The following is a 22,048-nucleotide window of genomic DNA, read 5'->3' on the forward strand; positions in this document are numbered from 1 at the left end:
TGGTCAATGATACTCAGTTCCTGTCTACCCTCCCAGTCAACACATGGAAGCCACTAGCATTATCCAAAGTGGGGCAGGGGAGGGAGGGAAGGAGGGAGGGGGAAGAAAAGGGGGAGAGAGGGAGAGAGACAGAGAGACAGAGACAGAGAGACACACAGAGAGAGGGAGAGAGAGACAGAGACAGACAGAGACACAGAGAGACAGAGAGAGGGAGAGAGGACAGAATACTGAGAATATTTTTATTTACAGTAGGTAAATAAGTCTGGCAAGCAGTAGAACAGACCAGGGAAGATCTTACCAGCAAAGTAGGAAGGAAAGAAGAAATTGAATTATGAAAGCAATAATTGATAAAAATAGAAAATCAATATTGACATACCCTATGCAAGGAAGCAAGAGAATTCAGACCAGCGTGCAGCACAAATAGAGATTTTTCAGGCCCCTGGAAAGTACTTTGTGACTCTCAGTCCAGTTTATGGGATGCAAATCTTAGGTGGATGGACGGATGAGCTTGCACTAAGCTTTTGCCATCCTTATCAAGGTAGGTAAGAGAGAACACAGCCTGGTGCCAGACAGACCTGGCAATGAGATGACTCCACATCTAGACCAGGAGACCGTGGGCAGCACTACCATTACACGGAGACTGAATCCTTGTTTTCTTGGCTCCTGACTTGAGACACATGACAAATGAATCTGCCAAGGCCAGCTTTCTGTTCTATTCCTACCTAACCTTCCAAGTGGCTTCAGCTGGCCACATACTCTTTTCTAAATCCATTTCCATCCTTCTGGGTCTGTTATATCAAATGTCACAAAGTGTAATTGTTTGTGTGCTCGACTCTCAATCACAATATTCCAGCTGGCAGCTTGAGGGAGGGCTTGCAATGTGGGAAGAGGAACAGAATGTAAAATGAAGAGGTATGGAAACCACGAGGAAACACTTTCCTTTTTCCCTTTGATGGATTATTGTTTGATATCTTTTTTTCTGAGGAAGTGATTTCTGGCCACATCTCTGCTTTGTAATGACATAGCACAAAACCAAGCAGCAATTATAGGGCTCTATGTTTTTATATAGCAAAGACTTACTGTTTTATACCTCCTTAGCATTTTCTTTTGGAAAGATCAACATTCTTCATTGCTACCAATAGCCCAATCTTATGTTGACATTCCTTCTTTATTTACCTCACCCTCCCACTTTAAACTTTTCTCTCAACAACTCCCTAAATGACTGTTATTTGCTTTAAACTTTAAAATAATAAGCCACATTCTCTTGCCCTACTTCTGCAAGCAGCCTGAGTGACAACTCATTCATACATAACAAACTAAGGGAGAAAAATCAACATCTTTCATTCGTATTTTATGTTTTCCAGATTACTGCTCTATTACTTATTCAAGAGTTTCTTCCCATCACTGCTTCCCAGCGTCATGTTCTATTTAAATATTCCTGAAAATCCTACCCCTGATCATGTAGCTGTAAGAAAATATGAACCGATCTAATAACAATATCTTTGCTCTTCTGAAAGCAAAAAGGTATTAAAATAGGTAAGTAGAAACTATGTAATGACCATTATTAAGAATTTCCCCAAGTATTATTTAAAAATAAATGAAACTGGAAAGATTGTACTTAAATAAATAGATCTTTCAAAAGAGAAACATTTTGTTAGAGGAATTGACCAACTACACATTCCATTGTACAAACTGCATCCTATTTAATTTTAGAGTTGGTAAATTTGATCCCAGCCATGCGCAACATACTCCTCCACTTCATCAGAATGCTTTCGTCTCCTGAATCCTTTCTCCTTCTTTTCTAACTGCGTTTCCCCCTTTGTTTTATTTTTCAAAAAACAAAGAACTTGTGTAGAGTTCTGGCATGTCAACACTGAAGAGGAAAAGCCAAAGAGAACATAGGGTGTGCCCTAGAGACCTCAGAGTTCTTTTATCTTTGGGCTGGAAAGGAAAGCACAGCAGTGACTAAAAGGCTTTCATGTGAAGATATAAAGAAAGAGGATCACAGGAGACATTAAACATGCAGATGGGAACAAATGAGCAACTTTCTACTGAAGCTCAGCGAAGACTCAGGATTTCCCCCTCAGTTTCTATGTCATTCTTCAGGGCAGATGACAAAACGTGAGGCGACCACAATTTGCATAATACTTAATTCCAAGTAAATATTCAGAATTGAGAGGATGCATGTGTTTGAGTTTGAGATACCCACTGCACTCTATGTATATTACTGTTTGGGAATGATTTTGAACCAAGGTTTATGTGTGTCGTAGGAGAGAGGGTATGTACTTGTGCACAAAAATCTTCATTGGGAACAAAGGGTTATAATTAATAATTAATAAGTATGTGTGCTACCTTTGATAGATGTATAATATAACATAACAAGAGAAGACAAAAGAAACACAAAAGAACCCACAAATATTTATCTTTGAGTTCTTACCACAACCCTACAATTTCCTTCATTTAAAGTTTAGAAATCAAAATAAAGGTCTAGAGGAATTCAGTAATAGTTCCTAGTCCCCTCAGTACTTGGTGATCCCTCCCCCACTGGGATGGGTCCATTTAGTTCCACCACTTGGCTTATTTGAAGAATCCATTGGCGTTGGGAGTAACAGTACTTTTGAAAATGTGCAAATCTCAAATACTATGTTCTGTGTCTACTCAGAGGCTTTGCTGTTGTGCACTTACTTGCTAATTAGCAGGCTTCAAGGAACTGACTCTTATCTAGTGTCTACTAATATCATCAATTGACTCATTGACTGAGGTGTTGATACTAGAGGGTCTGATGGAAGAGTGTCCTTGAGACACCTTTAAAGGGCATCCCTATTATTCACAAAACTTCCCTTATTTCTCTCTGATCTCTGGTTACCAGGATACATACATCTCCACCTCACCACGTCCTCTGGGTTCCATGATGTTCTATGTTGCCAGGTTCAGCAAGGGGCCCTGAAGACCACAAACTGAGCTCTCAGACAGTGAGGGAAAGAATAAATCTTTCCTCCCTCTAAGTTTACTACAGCTCTTTTATTACAGTGACAATAATTGACCAACATGTGAAAAGGCTTATAGAGTTGACGTCATCCAAATAGGGCATTTTGAAAACTGTGGCATGACCCTCTCTCACTAGGACTCCATCAATGTAATGGTTATAACAGATGCACTTTCCAAGAGCACTCATGTAGTAGCAGCTGAGATTTTAACACACACAACTGGTAAAACCAGTGTACTGTTATGAGCCTGTTAGCCACCACCTGGTTCCTATTCTAGCACTCTTTACTTTAGTAAACATAGGAGAAAATGCTGGTGAGCCTCACATGACGATGTAAGAACAGAATGGTTGGATTGGTGTAGCTTATTCAAACTGTGGTCTACAGCAACTTTCTTCACTTTCCCAAACTTTTCAAGCAGAATTTCTCTAGAGACATGATATAAGCAAATTATTTCTGCTTTGCCAGATTCTGTGCATTATAGCTATTCCCAAATCAACCTGATTCCTGCAATGTCCCAGTTAATTTATGTCCGTTTATTGATGCTTAAACCAATACAGCCTGGCTCAGCCTGTGAAGTCATTTAACTCTCTTGTTTCCATAGCACCGCAGATACCAGCTGCCCTTTGTGTCTAACCCTTTGTGCAAATACATCTAAGGGAAATCAGCAACAGAGGTTCTGACATCTCATAAACCCATGGCCTTTCCAAGTGACTTTCCAAATGACTGTTCGCACAACCAGCTTTTGTATGCACATTAGTTAAAGCAGAGTTTGTCCATCTACTAGATTATAATTTTAGTGGACAGCATCAATGGTCATTATTTTCTTATGTGAAATGCAGGTTGCCCCTAAGTTTAAACCCTGGTGGCTTACCTTACTTGACTTGTGGTCCACATTGAAAGTAGCAATTGCATCCTCTGTCTTTTTCCTCCCAGATTTGGTTATTACATATTCAGCAAGTTTGTTTGCTAAATAGGTCTTTCCGGTACCACTTGGTCCTGAGAGTATAATTCTGTGGTGCTCCATCAGCAAATTAAAGTACCTTTGGGTAATTGGTTTAGGAATCAGCGTATCAAAAACAAAACTGTCCAAACTATTTTCTTCTACCCCTGAAGGAAGAAACAAAGGGGGTAATAGGCATTATTGTTTCAGGGAAATAACTGAAACATATTATTAAGCCAAAATAAAGCCTCGTTAGGCATAGAAGTGTGCCCTTACAAAGTAATTTTGTAGCTATTTCTAACTCACATGCATCGGGTATCATTAGAAAAGAGGACATATTGATTAGAAGGTACAGTGAAAATCTGAGCTGTTTCCTTCACTGCCACCTGCATAATTCTATTACTGCTTAGAGAACAAAAGATATAAATTTAATTTTGTTAAAATAATCATTTATTTATTAAAAATAATTTGTCTTACAGCTGTATTTACAGTGTTTCATTTGAAAGGGAGAGATGTAACATTCTATAGAAGCAAGATGGGGAAATAGCTGCGAGTAGTGAGTAAAAGGCAATATGAGTTCAAGGCCAGCAGAGACGACATGCTGAAACCCAGTTTCGAAAAGCCAGAACTAAAGAGGATAATCCTTGCCTTCCTCCCCATGTGTATTAGCTTCTGTCAGTCATAAAAGCTGTATAACCCTTTATGCTTTGGAAAAAATACAAATTACAGTATTTGGTAAAGGATTAAGAAGAGAGCAACATTGTTTTTTCTTACTAACCCAATTACTTTCATCATAAAACCAACTATTGACTAATCCCTCTATTATCCCACAGTTTATGTAGGCACCTTCTCATTCTTTTTTTAAAAAATTGGATATATTTCTTTATTTACATTTCTAATGTCATTCCCATTCCCCGTTTCCTGTTCATAAGCCCCCTATCCCCTTCTCCTCTCCCATAAGGGTATTCTCCCCATCCATCCTCCCTTACCACCCCCCCCAACATTCCCCTGCACTGGGGGTCTAACCTTGGAAGGACCAAGGGCTACACATTCAAACAAGGAACTAGAGAGGTAGGCCGACAGCAGATGTTATATTAGCTATAACCAGTCACAAGAGTAGAACCCAGGAAGCAGCATGCATTATGCCTGGCTCTTGGCTTTCATTCTCCACCCCAAGGTGGATGTTTACTGAATACACATATTCTATCTCCAAAACATACTGATGAACATATTAGTCCAGGAAACACAACAATTTTCTTTGAAAGCTCTTCTTATAAAGATGAGGTAGATAAAACAATCTAGAAGCTGAAATCCCCCAAATTACCCTTCTTGTACAAGTGTTGGTGACTCTTCAGAACTTTATTTACAGGAGTGAAAACATTAATTTATTGAGATTTTAATGGTTTTAATAGGAATTTATATAGCAAGACAAACCAATAAATCTGGTTCATACCAAAATCATGACAGAGGTCAGTACAATGTTTAATTTATACAGACATTAATAAACTGTAAGTGCAAATACAAAGGAGAGATCGGGGGAAAGGTTATGATTTTCATTTTACCTTTCAGGTTCACAGTGATGATATTATTATCTCCAACCAGGTATCCACAAGGTAGCAGTTCAGGCACTTCTAGGTTATGAGATCTAATTAAATCTCCTACACAGTAGCTGGCAATACAGTCAGAGCTCAGACCAAGACTAGAGGATGTATCAATTCGGAACACATATTCCTAAAACAGTCCACACCAAAGGGGGAAAAGGTCAAAACAGAACTTCAACTCATCTGCAACAAATATCAATTCCTGACATGAAAGTACACACTGCTTGTGAAGAATTTTGAGTCACAATTTTCTCTATGGCCATGTCACCGTGAATGCACGTGATTTCCTCTGATCTCAGAAGCTAATTGCAGTTAGGCCTTTTCATTACTTAGAGGGGAGACCAACCTGGGATACCCAGTGCTGTGGGCTTTCTGGGTGGTGAGATTACTCCATGGTGAAGAACAACTGCTACTTTTCCAGAAGACCTGGGTTCAACTCCCAGCACCCCGATGACAGTTCACAACCATCTTTAATTCAAAGGCCCAAGGGATCTGATGTCATTTTTTTGGCCACAAAACTCAGGCATGCATATGGTGGACAGACTCATATATGGACCACTCAGACACATAAAACAAATACATTTTTAAAAATTAAATAAAATGATGGCCTATATAAGAATTTTTGTAGTAAACAGTACTGGAAATAAATCTTTCCATATGGAGATGGGGTGGGAAGAATCAGATGCATCTAAGCTATGAAACATAAGTACAGCATCAAAAGGGGAAAAATTAAAATTGCTATCAAGCTACTTTCAAAAACTTACCTTAAAGAGACGCCTAATGACACCATCTAAGACATCCCATTTAGTTTTTCCACTCACACCAATCGATCCTATCAAATATGCCTGAGACTTCTGGTCCTTAAGGAGAACAAAACAAAGATAAGACCCAATAGTTTTATTACTTTATTACTACACTTCCTAATTAAATGTGTCAATATGGTTACTGTTTAAGGTGGTATGTTGTGGCTTATATAAAATAAAATTTTACCCAGTGAGTTTGACAACAAAAGAAATAAAGGCTAGAACAACAACAAGGAAGAAAAAGGCTTAGACGACTTGGTAGGCAAAAGGAAGCTGGTGCATAAGCTGTTCAGGAGAAAGAGAAGATGGCAGCCAACAGACCGAATTGCTTTGCATAGTAATGCGCTTGACACACTCCTCCTCTGAGAACCCATGGAGAAGGAAGATATAGAAGACAATGGATCTTGTCCAACAAATCTAGAACTCTGTCTTATTTTTTTTTTTTTTTTTTTTTGGAGATGAGCAGGTTTATTTAGCTTACTTTTCCATGTCACAATTCATCTTTTTTTTTATTTTATTTTTTTTTATTATTAACTTGAGTATTTCTTATATACATTTCGAGTGTTATTCCCTTTCCCAGTTTCCGGGCAAACATCCCCCTCCCCCCTCCCCTTTCTTATCGGTGTTCCCCTCCCCACCCTTCCCCCCATTGTCCCCCTCCCCCCAACAGTCTAGTTCACTGGGGGTTCAGTCTTAGCAGGACCCAGGGCTTCCCCTTCCACTGGTGCTCTTACTAGGATATTCATTGCTACCTATGAGGTCAGAGTCCAGGGTCAGTCCATGTATAGTCTTTAGGTAGTGGCTTAGTCCCTGGAAGCTCTGGTTGCTTGGCATTGTTGTACATATGGGGTCTCGAGTCTGCCCCACATGTGGCCCATGCATATACAGCCATCCAATTAGACAAGATGGATGAAGCAAAGAAGTGCAGACCGACAGGAGCCGGATGTAGATCGCTCCTGAGAGACACAGCCAGAATACAGCAAATACAGAACTCTGTCTTATTACTTTACACTTTTTGTCTTCTTTATCTTTGATAAACCAAACACACAATGTTTTCATTTTTAACTGAAATTAAAAAAAAACTAATATATCATTAACAACGAATTTACCCATGCTCTTATGGGTACCATATTTACCTATTTTAAAACAGGTATGATTTTGAATTTGTTAGAAAATTTCTAGGAGCCCAAAAGAGGACTTATAGGACTCATTATGAGGCATACTTTAATATGATGGTCTCATATATAAATTATTTATAGGGTGGATTATTGAGGGCTTTTTCCCTAGGAATATGGGAAATTCAAAATCTTGCTAGCTGCAATTAAGTTGCAATATTCTTTATTTTTTTTTCGTGAGGTGGAAATAATTATACCATATAATAATTATGATACCAGTGGGTAGACTTAGTTAACACATTACAATCCTAGTTTAAAAGTCTAGTGGCCATTAAAATGTAGTAAAATAATAATTGAGCCAACGTTTAGAATGCATGGGTTCTACATGCAACATCTACCACCTCATTAAGAAATATTATCAGAAGTAAATCACTCAGCTGACTTTAACCCTCATTTTCTTTACCTATAATATTTAACACAGGAAGTGTAAATTGTCATCCCTTTTTTACAGAGATAAAATATGAGTTAAAAGTCATCCTTCTACATAGAAAAAGTTTGCAAATATTTAGCTAAGTGGTTTTGATATAATTCATTTTAGTACTATTAGGGGCTGAATATATTCCTTCAATTCATTTGTTGATGTTCTCATCTCCAGTGGAATGAAACAGAGCAACCCATTCTTTTGGAGACATTTAGTGAGGACATCAAAGCGGTACAATCTCTCTCCTCCTATCCAAGACCCCAGGAAAGGCACCATACATTCAGCCGAGAAGATGACTATCACAGTGCCTATACCAGCATCCAAAATGGCTAGAAGCTTGGCCTTGAACTTGCCGGCCTCTGGAACTTGTAGAAAATAACTTTTTAAAGCCATCTCTAGCATGACACTTTTTCATGGCTGTCCTTGCATATCAAGAAAACTCTCCTGGGTTGTACTGGGAAAAGATTCCGAAATTTTCTTTATGTTATGTTTACAGGGCAGTGAAAATGGGTGCGAGCACACTGCTCTCTGATAGCCGCTTTTCAACTGGAAATCATTTAGGTTCCACTGAGACCCCTAGACATAAATGCCCACTTGTAAAATCAGGCACAAGTCTGCAGCTCAGGCAGAAGATTATGATGCAGGGTTTTGATCGACATTTGCAGAAGCAGTGTTTCCCTTTAAAAACTCAAGGACTTTAATTATTTTTAATCTTTGAATTTTTTTTTTTGGTTCTTTTTTTCAGAGCTGGGGACCGAACCCAGGGCCTTGCGCTTCCTAGGTAAGCGCTCTACCACTGAGCTAAATCCCCAGCCCCTAATCTTTGAATTTTTAATGTTTGATTAAAAATACAAATATGTATTCTGGGCTACTAAGTAACAATTCATTTAAAAAGTTCTCTGAGTCTTAGGGCACCGAGCCAAATAACATTAATTTGAAGATAAAATCTGAATATGGAAGTTAAATAGTTCTCTGATCAGATAGGACTAGGCTTTAAAAGGACATGGACAAATATCACTGATGGACTTTGCTCGACTGATTTCAGTAGACTGCCTCTCTGGCACATCTTAACTACTATATTCATTATCTTATGGTCTCTTGTCTGTACAGTGATCACACAGCAGCTTTTGTGACCTGTGCATGGAGATGTTACTTATTTGTCGTCTCTATCTTTTCATCGTATGTAACACATTCAGCTGGCACCAAGGCAGACAAAATAGGGTATCAGGAAGAACAAACCCTCAGACAGACATGTAACACAATTAAATCAATAAGAGCTCTCCTCCTTGACCTACAGAGAATAAGATCATATAGAAGATTAGTGGAATACCTTGGCTCGACCGTAGCCCTTACTGATGGATACTATAATTTTCACAGGGCGGCCATCCTTATGTCCAGTCGCATCACCAGTGTCGTCTAGCAAAATATCTACAGAATTCAAAAGAAGCCATCACTACGGAATAACAGTAAGTGAGAATTGCTTCCTGCCCATCTTTTCTCCCTCCTACAATGTACTGATTGTGCAGTGGTACCTGCTTCTCATGCCAACCCACTATCTGTTTAAAAATCCTCAGCTCTCAGCGATCAAAAGGATGAGTTATGTGGTGGGACTAATATTTCAGTTTAAGAATTTATTTATGCTTCCCAAGGTCTTTATTTAAGTGTTGGGTCATTGCCTTTAAGTAAAGAGATGAGGTTTACTTTGTTATATCTTGATAATACTTGAGTAACATCTAGGCACCATTATGACTGTACCACATTGAGAAGCAATCCAGTTTCCTATTCAATGAATGTGAAGGTTCTGAGACGCGAGTGGCCATCAAATGAAACACCTTTCGGGCATTTGGTACAAGATACAGTTGTGGTAGCCCTTACTGTATACCTATCATTATCAGGGACGGATATTAAGCATGTTATTAATCCTGGCATTATACATACCTACAGGAACATGCTACTCATTGTTCTTCTGTATCCTGTATACTAACAGCTTCAAGACTAAAATTCTATTTTTAGTAATATTCTAATAGTTACCAAAGTATGCTAATGCTTACTTGCATTAGACTTTAAATGTAATTAAATGTAATGCAAGTAAGCATTAGATTTAAAATGTAATTAAATATTAAAATTTAAACTATGTTATAGCAGATAAATGTCCAACTTGGGGGAGTGGTATAAAACCATCCCATGTATTTCTCGCTTTCCTTTAGCAATGATGATATTATTGAGTCATACCTAACACAAATAAGAAGATATTATTCTGAGGATAAAGAAAATGCGTGTGTCTGACCCAACTGCACTAATAATTTCACATGGATAAACACCGTGATTATCATCATTATCAGAACAGCTGATTAAGATGACTCCTGAAAATGGAATGTTTCTATTTTTTGTATTTTTGAGACAAGATCATATTCTTTCATGGGCTAGCCTGGAAATCATGTCAATCTTCATCTTCTGAGTGCTGGGAATACACGTATGAGCCACCATTCCTTCCTGCAATGACCTCTATTATAGCAATAACAATTAAATGTATTATTTCATGCAGGAAGAGGCAAGAATTACTTAAATATCATGTAATTAATAAGGAACTTTTAGAGATATGGAATATGTTACAGATTTGGTCCCCAAAATTGCAAGAGAATCTGCATAGCCACATGTAAGACACTGAGGGACACTGCCTCCAGTTGGTTTTGTTCGTTAAACAAAGTTGCTGGGCCTGGACAGGGAGACAGAGGCAGGACTTAAGGATTCCCAGGCAAGGGACTGAAGGGGCAGAAAGGCGGAGAGCTGCCATGCTGGGAAAGGAGTACAGGCTTATGCCTGAGAGATGCTGGATAGAGAACATAGTCTTCATGTAGGTACTGGGGAACTCAGGCTGAGAGGGCTGCAGGTCTAGGTCTGGGGCAGCCAAGAGAAAATATAGGTTTTAGTAAGGAATATCAGAAGGAGAGTGTTAGCCAGGGGGAGGTTTGGAAGGAAGTGGCCTAGTCATTGAGCTGTTTAAGGCATATTAAATTTTGAAGTGCTCTCTCTCTCTCTCTCTCTCTCTCTCTCTCTGTGTGTGTGTGTGTGTGTGTGTGTGTGTGTGTGTGTGTGTGTGTGTGTGTTTCATTTGGGAACCCAGAATATTGGGAAAGGTAGCAAGGAGCACATTAATGGGAATGATTTGAATAATTAGGTTCAGCAGCAGGTATATAAAAATTTCACTCAAAAGTTTATTATTATTATAACTATCACTATTACATATAGGTTGAATTCAGGGCTTTATGAATTCTTAGTAAGTACTTTGCTATGGAGCTCAATCCTAGTCCATTCCTTCATTGGAAAATTCTAATTTATCAAAAATGATCTTTATCAGAATTTAACTAATTTCTTAGATGATATTGTCAATCTTTTCTTTTGTACCTATTCTCTTAAAAAATAAAGTGTTGCAGAAGTATTTCTAGTTATTCTTTAGCAACAAAAAGGATAACTAAAGGGTTATATAGTATATGGAGCATTTTAGAATGACTCAAATAGAATGAAATTCTCAAAGGATATAAATGATTGACATTTGAAGGGAGAGCAATGCTTATCACCCCGAGCTGGTGCTTATAGAATGCACATATATACTGAATTATAAAACTTATCCCACCAAGATATATTAGATGCTAGCTTCATAAAATTGTTTCTTAAGGTTTAGTGGAGTGTACCATTGGTTGCTCATATTTAAGCTCCTTGTAATTCATAACCAAACTTCCTCTTCAGTCTCTTGCTCAGCTACTCATAAATATTCATAAATATCAAGTAAATATTTAGCATAAAAAGGAAGTAATCTGGACATTGAAATTCATATTAAAGTAGAAAAAAATAAATTTCTTTTCTTCTCTGGATGTATGTTCTCAACAAAGTGATTTCAGAATGTGCTGGAAATAAACCAGGAGGCAAAATAAAGAGGAACTGACAGTACAGAGTCCTAGATTGATAGAACTTCCTTCAGGAGGTGGCAATGGGCGTAAGGCCAGGAAGCTAACAAGCTCCAGGCAAGCAAAAAGCCAGGAAACATCGGTTCAGTCCACAACAACCACAACAACAAAAATAGCAGAAAGGCTGTATTTTAAAAGCTGGGTATGAGGTTGACACAGTGGCACATGTCTGTAATCCCAGCACTTGTGAAGAAGACACAGGGAAATTGGGAAGGGAAGGTCAAACTTATCTACGTAGTAAGCTCAGGATACCTGTTTTGGCTCCTGGGATACCTAAGACTAAAGCCACGCCGATTTAAAAGTCCGGAAGTTCTAAGAACATGCTTATCCCAAAGAGAAGGTAGAGACCAAGGAGAAGACACCAATTCTCTGCAATGATGTTGAGTGGGTAGCTGTCCCTCAAACCAGATATACCTTGGGTGCCGTTCCCACATCTCTGTCATTCGCTTCATCATACTTTAACTCATAAAAGCTTAAAATATGAAATTTCTCCTGAAAACGTGGAGTAACTCATACCATTAAACAAATGAGCAATGTCTTTGGCTTTACATAGATAGATAATTAAGGAAATAATAAGGAAAACCTCCACTCAGTGATTTATCCAGCCCTGGGCTTAAATACTCTTTGCTTCCTGGATACATTATTCCACTTGCTGGACACATTATTTTTGTTGACAAATATGACCTCTGTCACTTCCATAAAACTTGGTTTACTCCTGTGTAAAATGGGGTAGAAACTCCCTACTTTAGGGGGCTATTCAAAGAGAATGTTTTTAAAAACACCATTTTACGTGGTTCATAAGTTTTGCTGCCTATAATATTACTCATTTCTCTGTGTGCTCAATATGAAGCCTTTCCTCTTGGCAGTAGGATGGTTATAGCATCTCTCAGTCTATGTCTTTCCATATCACTGGAGGCAACAATTCCCAGGAGAATACAAGCTCTAGTCATGAACTCTCTGTAATTGTTTAGTAGAACAATAAGCTACCGTCCCAAATGGTTAAAAGCATTGTTTGTCTAAATCATTAGAACTATTAGTTGTTTTTCTGTATAAACTCTAAAGGAAAGTACTTTCACTGTTTTTTATATTATGAAAGGCTGTCAAAATGGAATTTTAAACATTCTGACTTTGAAGATATTATCTAATAAAATTCTAATCAGTTTTAGAGCATTTAATATCACTTCTGTATATTCCTTCTTCTCCTCCTCAGATCCTTGTGCATATCCCCATGATTTGGGGGGAAACAGTTCAGTGTATTGCTTCTGACACTGTTGTCTCATTACCCAGAAATGTGTATTCCATTGGTTTCCAGTGTCATCTGGTGGTTGTGCCATGCAATTACCACAGACACCCATGTAAACAATTCCTAAAGGAAATTCTATGTCTGTGATTGAATGCCCCAGGAAGAGTTTTACCTTATAATTGAATTATACGTCAGATACAAAGATGAAATTATGTCATATGATTCTACTTGAAATCGAATCAGAAGTGTGCCCTTGTCCTATCATTGGTGTGCTGACTACAATAAAGAGGAGCCAGCGCAGTTTTCCCCTTTGTTGGAAATTTAACAGAGCTACAGAATGGTTGCTACGGCAGCACTATGCTCTCTAGCCAACGCCGTGAAGGTGAGTGCAGTCAAATCTAGAAATTGGCTCTGGATAGGAAAACCTCTATTAACTGGCATAGAGTTATTATTATTATATTCACGAGCACCAATCAGCACACGAGAATGTTTGTTCCCATTCATCCTATTCGTAATCAGAAGTACTTTACTGTGGCTTTTTTTTTTGAAAACTGATAACAGAACTGTATCTCTAAGATTCTGTATTAGAGAATGTTCTTGCAAAACTGTAAAATAAAGTCCCAGGAGGCAGAGGCAGCTGCAGCATTGAGTGTTCAAGGCCAGATGGTCTAGAAAGCTAGTTCTAGGCCAGACCCTGTCTCCCCAGAACTATTGAGTTAAATAGTCAAAGATAAATGAATTCCTAGGATACATTTTAGTTATTGTGTTCATTGCTGTGAGGATATTGAAGACAGGCAAGGTTTTCCTGATCTCAGGCTGCCCTCGAGTAGTTATTAGAAGAGTAAAGAATAAACTTGTGGGGATCTGAACAAACACACGCACACACTCACACACATGCACACACATGTGCATGCATACACAGACAGGCATGCAGGCACACAGGTATTCATGCAGGTACTTATTCACGCACACACACACACACACACACACACACACACACACACACACAGGCACGCAGGTACACAGGTACACAGGTACACAGGTATTCATGCAGGCACTTATGCATGCACGTATGCACGCACAAGCGCCCTGACTTACCTGAGGTAACAGACTCTGTGATGTTCAGATTGTTGAGTGAAAGCCCTAAGGACTGGCGAGAAGAAGAAGAGGAGGCTGTGCTTGAGGACTCAGAGGGGGGCCTGGCAGGTTTAGCTGTGTTTCCGGTCTCCGCCTTCAGCCGGTCATTTTCAGCCTTCAATATTTCAATCTCATTCTATTGTGAAGACATAACATGTAAACAGCATTTGAGAAAATGACAAAAATTTTATAACAGATCTAATATGTATGCTTGTTAAATACTATGGTAAAATGTCAAACAAAATAAATTATGAAAACACGATTTCATTCCAAAGAAGAAGAGAGAACTTGTTCCCCATTTTACCTACATGGGTTGCTACATTTTCCAAAACAGACACAATTACTAATGTCATTATTTGTGGTACTGGGTATCTTATCAGGTTCTCACACAGATAAGGCAAATGTTTTACACTAAGCTATATGTCCCATCCTGTTATTAAAATATACTTTTAATAAGTTTTAAGGATGTAGCCCGATATTTGAGAGATTGCCTTCTAAGGTCCTACCTCCAATTCGCAAAACTGCCAAAAGGGAACAAAAATGCGGTGAAGAGATGGCTGAGGAATTAAAAATAGTTTAGATTCCAGCACAGATGTAAGAAACTGGGATCCTGTGTATACGTGTAAAACCTGCCCCATTTTATATGGGGGCAGAGTGGAGGTGAAGGTAGGGAGATCACTGGGACTTCCTGGCTTATAGGTTAGCTGTTCAAGGAGAGATCCTGACTCCATGGAATGGGCAAAGAGTGTTACAGAACACTCGGCCTTCTGACCTGTCTGCATATACACTGCTGCACACATGTGTATATACACTCATACATACAGTGTACATGCATTCACACATACAGAAAAACTAAATCTTAAAAGAATGTAATTATTTCCTAAAATTTTTCCTTTTGTTTTTTTCTTTTTTCCTTTTTTTTGGATATTTTATGTATTTACATTTCAAATGTTATCCCCTTTCCCAGTCCCCCCTCCCACACTTCCTGCCCCTTCCTCTATGAGGATGCTCCCCCTCTCACCCACCCACTCCCACCTCAACACCCTGGCATTCTCCTACACTGGGGAAATGAGCCTTCTGACTTTTAAAAACGATTTATGTGTGCATATTTGTTTACACACGTGTGGGTCTGTGCTCCTGAGTGCAATGCTTCTAGAATCCAAAAGAGGGGTCAGATCAGTGTAAGTTCCTGCAGTTTCAGGAGTTCGTGAGCCAGAGCTCTTCTGTGTTGGTTGCTGAGCTCGGGTTCTCTTGAAGAACAGAGCGCACTCTTAGTGCTGAAGCCACTCAGGAGCCCCAGTACTTATGGGGATGGCGAGATGAGTAGGGTTGGGTTCCATGAAGTCACATTCATAAAGAATCAAACGTTTTTTTAATGAAAAATCATATTAGACTTTCCCAGGAAAATTATACCAGTTGTACTGCTGTGAATTCATGCAAAGTAGACAAACCAGGCAAAGCAAAACTACAGATGAGGCGATTTAAATTTCTTAAGCATCATCCTAGCTAACAAAGGGGAAAGTTTGTGTTTTGCAGAGCAGGGTACCACACTCCAACAAACCACAGAAACCTTCTGTCATCCTCTACGGCAGTCGGCAAACCCACTTAGCATTAGGCTTTTGTCTTTCCAGAGTTAGCAGAGCCATCGCTGCTTTATAGTAATAAAGTAGAAATGGTCAGAGCACAGACCCTTTCAGAACCTAAGACTGCAGATGCTTCTGAAGGGACAGAAGCTTTGGGGTCACAGACAGCCTTCGGAGTAACTTCTGCTTCTATAGCCTAAAGCTTGTGATGAACACCTCAAGTTATTGTCGTCGTCGTCATCGTCATCATCATCATCATCATCATCATCATCATCATCATCATCACCACCACCACCACCACCACCACCACCACCACCACCACCACCATCATCATCGGTTTTTGCTATTAATAGAAAATGTGTAAAAGTCAGATTTCAAAAGAACATCATTTAAGAACTAACACAAAGGTAGCTGGTAGGAAAGGAAAGAAGCAGAGATCATAGCAGTTTCTTAAACCTCAGCTCCCTGCCTGAACCATTAACTTGTCTTCCCAGTCTATACTGAATAGACCCCGAATACACGTGGATCGTTTGCCCTCCCACTGACAGCCTAGATTTGAGCAAGTCCTCCATTTGGTATTAACAGCTGAGCTGCAAAGCCTGCAATAATAAATTAAATAAATAAATAAGTAAATAAGCAAAAGACTGTGTTCTTATGGTGATTTTAAAGGTAGAATTTGTTACCTAATGACTACAAGAAGAGAGAAAAAAGGCTGGCTTTTTATCTCTCCATTTTTGTCCCTTGAAAGAGCTGCTGCACTGACCTGCATCCGGTTCATGGCTTCCCGGATCTGATCGAGATGGTGAGCGGAGCTGAGGGCCTCCAACCTTATATCTGTTAATTTTAATTCCTTTTCCCTGAGCTCGCTCTTCAACTGCAGAATGATCTCGGCCTCAGCCTCTGTGCATTCACAGATCCTAACGGAAAAAACAAACACAGAATTGGTGGTCAGGGTCAGAGGATCAGGAAAAGGAACGATTCTTTTAAGGGCTGAACTTGAGTCTTATCCATGAGGGATAGGAATTATTTATGGCTGGCAAAAGCTACAGAAAAACAGAGAGAGAGAGAGAGAGAGAGAGAGAGAGAGAGAGAGAGAGAGAGAGAGATATTTGCCAGCACTCATTCATAGGTTCGAAACCAAAAACAGCTACTTTTCCTGTCACCTTTTTGTCCTGTTTTCTGAAGTATACAGAACAGTCTATTAGTATGGAAAAGTGATCTTCAGACTTGCCTGGTGGCCGATATGGATAGAAGTCACTGGTACATATCATTGTGTATTTGTCAAGGGGCTTACCCCTCCATTTGTAACATGAAATTCTCACTTCTAAAAGCCAAATCATTACACTCTCAAAATGTTGATTTCTTCCTTTATAAAACTCTGCAAACAATAACCTTATTTGCTGCTATGCTGTCATCCAGCTTCCGTGAAAATCCAATATAAATATTGTAGAAAATAAATTACAGAGATTAGCTTTGGACATTTAAAGAGTGGATGGGCATTACATAAACTTCCTGTTGGACTCAGAAGACTTAGGCGAGCACAGATAATGAAGCCGAACCACCAATTTCAACCCGCGCTGGCAGCTCGGCTGTAAGCTCTCTGAAGGTCATATGCACTATAACCTTAGTGCTTCGCTTGGGTTTCATAGAGAGTTACGCTAGCGAAAACCTGTCAAGAGATTTCTTTATATTAACCGATAACTTTTCCATTCCCAATATGAAGACTTAGGTAGTTGATCACAAAATGACATGGTATGCATTTCCTTACGTAAGTGATGAGATCATCTGGACCAAGAATAGTGATACTGCTTTCTATGTCACGGCACAAACAAGAAAATGCACATTGGTTAATACAATGTATAGAATTATCTCATCAATTACGTTTTACATGCTGTGGGTTTTCCTTCTTTTACTATCAAAATTTGGGTACCATAGGGATGTCACACTATCAAATGCAATCAAAGATAATTGGATTTTTCAGGTTGGTTTTGAGGAAGTTAATGTTTAGTTGAAAAACAAGGAACTACTTGAGGCTGCATCCCATGCAAATGATTTTTTTAAAAGCCAAAAAACAAAAACGAAACAATAACACCAACCAAACCAAGGTTAGGTTAGAACCTGCGTCGTCACAGTTTCATGCGACACACCATTTTTACCGGGATCTATGCTTGTAGATCACAGGGCCATTTTTTCGTTTCTTGGGTGGCCAGACAAGGGGTGACCTTCACGTATGCACAGTTAGACAGACACATGGAAAAATGCAAGTAAAAAAAAAAGAAATAATGAATGATTTAGAAGAGTGTTGAACGAGATTGAAAAACAGCAGATGCTAAGAGAAAATATAAGAGAACCAACTATTGTCCACCATTCACAGCAAGAATAGAAATGACCGATGGAAACAGATGCTGCGTCCGCGAGAGTGAACGTGACTGTATTTAAGACAGAGCCATGGGCCTGGGCTGAAGTCGATTTTCAACAGTAGGTCAACATTCTACAAAGGGAAGCGCTTACGCTGAGGCTGACTGTGAGGGCTTCATGGACGAGGAGCCACTCTCGCCAGCATTGTGGGGTAGCTTGGGGGACGCGGGTAGGGACGAGTCTGTCAGCTCTTCAATGTCCGAATGCGAGGAGGGTGGCTTGGTGGACTTTTTCTTTCCAAAGGCTTGCTTGAAAGAACTTCTCAGCTGCAAAAGGGGGCAGACGGTTAGGCTTTTTTGTCATCTGAACTTGGAGGGATCGGCTTTGGGGCGTTAGTTTGCAGGTGCCGTCCTAGCCACTGCCTGGGGTCAGTATATGAAAGCAGAGCTTTAACAATGGCAGCACAGGATCCCTAGAACATTAAATACTGTGTTCTGAGTTTCCCTTTTGTTCTTGTATTAATCCAGCGCAGCGCAAACATGGAGGGCTTTTAAATAGTGCAAGGTCAAGGGCAATGGCCGTCAGAGCACTCATTTAAAACTAAGTACCTTGAAGGGATCTCTGTTCCCAAGTCTTCTCTCTTCAAGGCAATTTGTTTTAAATGGCCACTTTAGCGGTACAATCAAGTTATATCCTGCTGACAGTACAAACTTAAAAAGCAAAATGAAACCAAATTCACCTAAGACTTCATTAATCGTGATTTTTTTCTATTCAAATTTCCAATTCCAAGACTATTCAGAAACAGAATTGGTATCCCCTACCGCTCTATTCAGAAAGTGTTTTTTACTTCTCTTTAAAATTTGAGATTAAAATGAAAAGGCACAAAGGAAAGACATACAAGGTATTCTGATTTCTAAAAGGTATAAAAGCCTGCTGCCAAAATGAATAGCATTCATGCCAAGGTAGGGCGTTTTGTACAGATGCATGCCAAATGTCCACCGCTTATATTCACCTCACTTCCTCTAGAGTTCACCTTGCAGAAACATGAAAGAGTGTGGAATTACAAATCAAGGGAATGAAGGCGGATCAGTATTTTAAAATATTACCTGCATAAACATTTTTTTAAAACAAAAAGATATTTGTTTGCATTATTCACAGAGAGCACCAGTAAAAGTCTCAACCAGCTTTGAGTTTAATCGGAGGTTATGTCTATGTGACTGCTGACTTGCGTCTCAAGGTTATTGACAGTAACTCTATTCCTTACTGTCCCGAGGTGTTTGCTTTTTAGTGACTGGTTAACATCATCATAAATTATCAATAAACATTCCCAGTAAATTTAAGAAATGGTTCTTTTAAAGATCATTTTCTATGATCTATCATTTTTCTACTATGATCCATTTCTGTACTCCTACTATGCTCTGTTGGATATGGTTCCACACACACACACACACACACACACACACACTCACACATACACTTACACACATATGCACACACATATGCACACACACACACTCACACACATATACACACACACTCACACACATATGCACACACATACACAATCACACACATATACACACACACACTCACACACATATACACACTCACAGACACATACACATACATAGGCACACACACTCACACACACACATACACATACACACACATAGGCACACACACTCACACACACACTCACACACATATACACACACTCACACACATACACACACACTCACACACATACACACACACTCACACACATATACACACACACTCACACACATATGCACACACATACACACACTCACACACATACACACACATAGGCACACACACCCACACACACTCATATATACACACTCACACACATATACACACACTCACACACACATATACACACACACACACACATACACACACTCACACACATACACACACACATACACACACATAGGCACACACACTCACACACATATACACGCCCACTCACACACATACACACATACACACACATAGGCACACACACTCACACACATATACACGCCCACTCACACACATACACACATACACACACTCACACATACACATACGCACACACATACACACACATACGCACACATACACATACACATACACACACACTCTCACATACACACATACACACACACACTCACACACACATACACACTCACACACACACATCTATTATATAATATATATAGTTGGTTTCTTATGGGCTGGTGTTTTATTCACTCTATACTCTGTAGAATCCAGGGGTTGGGAGGACTGAGGTTTCAAGATTTCTTTCTTTTTCTTTACCACCTCCAATCTGCCTTTCCTCCTCCCATCACCATATCTACCATCATCATCCTAATCAACATTTCTCTCCTCCTCTCCATCATGATAGTAACATCCTGCTCTTGGTCCTAGCTCCAGCATACGTGCTCTTCACCACCCTGTCTCCCTAATCTTAGGAGAAGTAAAGGGGCTGACATGCTGGTCCCTGAATGGGGGGCCCTGCCAGCAGCTGGAGATTTCTAAAGTCCCCCAAGAAAGAAAGCTAAGTCCCTGACCCATCACCGGTTCTGGATGTGATGAGAAAAAAAATAACTTACCCAGTTTTTCTTCTTCTTTTTCTTGGAGTCAGCATCATTGCCACTGCCAATGCTGGAATGGCTTGTGGCACTGTTGATACTAGAAACGCTTTCAGAGGAGTGCTGTCTTCTGATGCGGAGATCTAGAATCAGACAGAGGGTGTCAGGTTCACTCAAGGTCTCAGTCTGGAGACACAGGGTGTGTGGCTTTCCAGTTCAGCAAGGCTTTCTACAGCCCACTCCAGTGCAGTTTGGGCTGATCTATTCAATAGAGTATAGCCATAATTATTTTCATTAACGGGGTTGCATACATGAACAATCAAATGATATTCTCAAATAGGCCATTGGCTCCAGTGGTTTGAAGAGTTCTGAGTTTAGTCCCAAATGGAATGGCTCTGCTCACGACTTTTACCGATACCTGAATCAGACAGCATTTCCAAAAGGACTTATTTTTTAAATGATTAGTCTCATAGAGCAAATGGAAATTTACAGGATGCCAAGGATGAGTTCTGTCTTCTTAATATTTGTGCTATGAATAAAGTCACCAAAGCCAATTCATTAACTTTCCACTTCATGGAATCAAACCAGGTTATTGCCAACGTATTCCTTGTAAGCCGTGCAAGCACGAAATCTCACAGGTGAAGAGCCAGGTGAGGAACATGCACTGCAAAGACCAAGGTTAGAGTCCTGGGACTCATAGCTACTAGGCCTCAAAATCAAAGGTGAGCCTTCCGATTCTGGATTGTAGTTCACTGCAGAGATAGTCAAGTCAATAGCCAGGAGTAGCCATTACATAAGGTGTGAAGAAAAGCCTCCAACAGACTTCTAACCAAATAAAAATGGTCTCATACGTGTGTGTGTGTGTGTGTGTGTGTGTGTGTGTGTGCATGAATGTATGCTTAATTTCTCTATAAACAAGAACTAAAGTAGGCTCTGTAAATCAAGCAGATCATGAACTTAATAGAGTACAATTCTTACAAACACATCCCTGCTCCCTGGCTTGACAGAGAATAGTAATACCAAAAGCAATGCTTAGCAAGCTCCTGATATATTTTACTGTTAAAGCAACAAAACATGTTGAACTACGAAATATTATCTTGGTATGATGTGACCATTGGTGCTACATTAGTTCTGATATTTATTACATGTAGAAGGCCGCAATAACATTCGCCACCACTAGATGGTGCTGGCTTCCACTGTACCCCACGTGGAAGGCCAGGATAGCCTCCGCCATTACA

The 22,048-nt window shown here is 39.6% G+C and overlaps 1 protein-coding gene and 1 long non-coding RNA gene across 21 annotated transcripts in view; one reads left to right on the forward strand and one right to left on the reverse strand.

Annotated features, from left to right (window-relative positions):
* Positions 1-22,048, reverse strand: part of Nav3 (neuron navigator 3) — a 788,263-nt gene that overhangs the window by 19,592 nt on the left and 746,623 nt on the right. For 14 of the 16 annotated variants that reach the window (XM_063263475.1, XM_039079115.2, XM_063263477.1 and 11 more), the window contains 9 exons: positions 20,832-20,953; positions 19,226-19,246; positions 18,367-18,539; positions 16,619-16,772; positions 14,234-14,408; positions 9,258-9,355; positions 6,293-6,388; positions 5,490-5,658; positions 3,859-4,094 (listed from right to left, as the gene is read on the reverse strand). In XM_063263475.1, the coding sequence (XP_063119545.1) occupies positions 3,859-4,094; positions 5,490-5,658; positions 6,293-6,388; positions 9,258-9,355; positions 14,234-14,408; positions 16,619-16,772; positions 18,367-18,539; positions 19,226-19,246; positions 20,832-20,953 (1,244 nt within the window). The remainder of the gene's footprint in view (positions 1-3,858; positions 4,095-5,489; positions 5,659-6,292; positions 6,389-9,257; positions 9,356-14,233; positions 14,409-16,618; positions 16,773-18,366; positions 18,540-19,225; positions 19,247-20,831; positions 20,954-22,048) is intronic. The other 2 variants (XM_039079111.2, XM_063263479.1) reach the window with 1 other exon arrangement.
* LOC120093801 (uncharacterized) overlaps positions 1-22,048 on the forward strand; it is a 40,745-nt gene that overhangs the window by 15,169 nt on the left and 3,528 nt on the right. For 3 of the 5 annotated variants that reach the window (XR_010053696.1, XR_010053698.1, XR_010053697.1), the window contains 2 exons: positions 1,365-1,536; positions 1,845-9,393. This is a non-coding gene — a long non-coding RNA (uncharacterized LOC120093801). Of the gene's footprint in view, positions 1-1,364; positions 1,537-1,844; positions 9,394-10,134; positions 11,367-22,048 lie in introns of those variants that run through there. The other 2 variants (XR_005487488.2, XR_010053699.1) reach the window with 2 other exon arrangements.

This window comes from Rattus norvegicus, chromosome 7, assembly GCF_036323735.1.
Source record: "Rattus norvegicus strain BN/NHsdMcwi chromosome 7, GRCr8, whole genome shotgun sequence".
Classification (NCBI taxonomy): domain Eukaryota; kingdom Metazoa; phylum Chordata; class Mammalia; order Rodentia; family Muridae; genus Rattus; species Rattus norvegicus.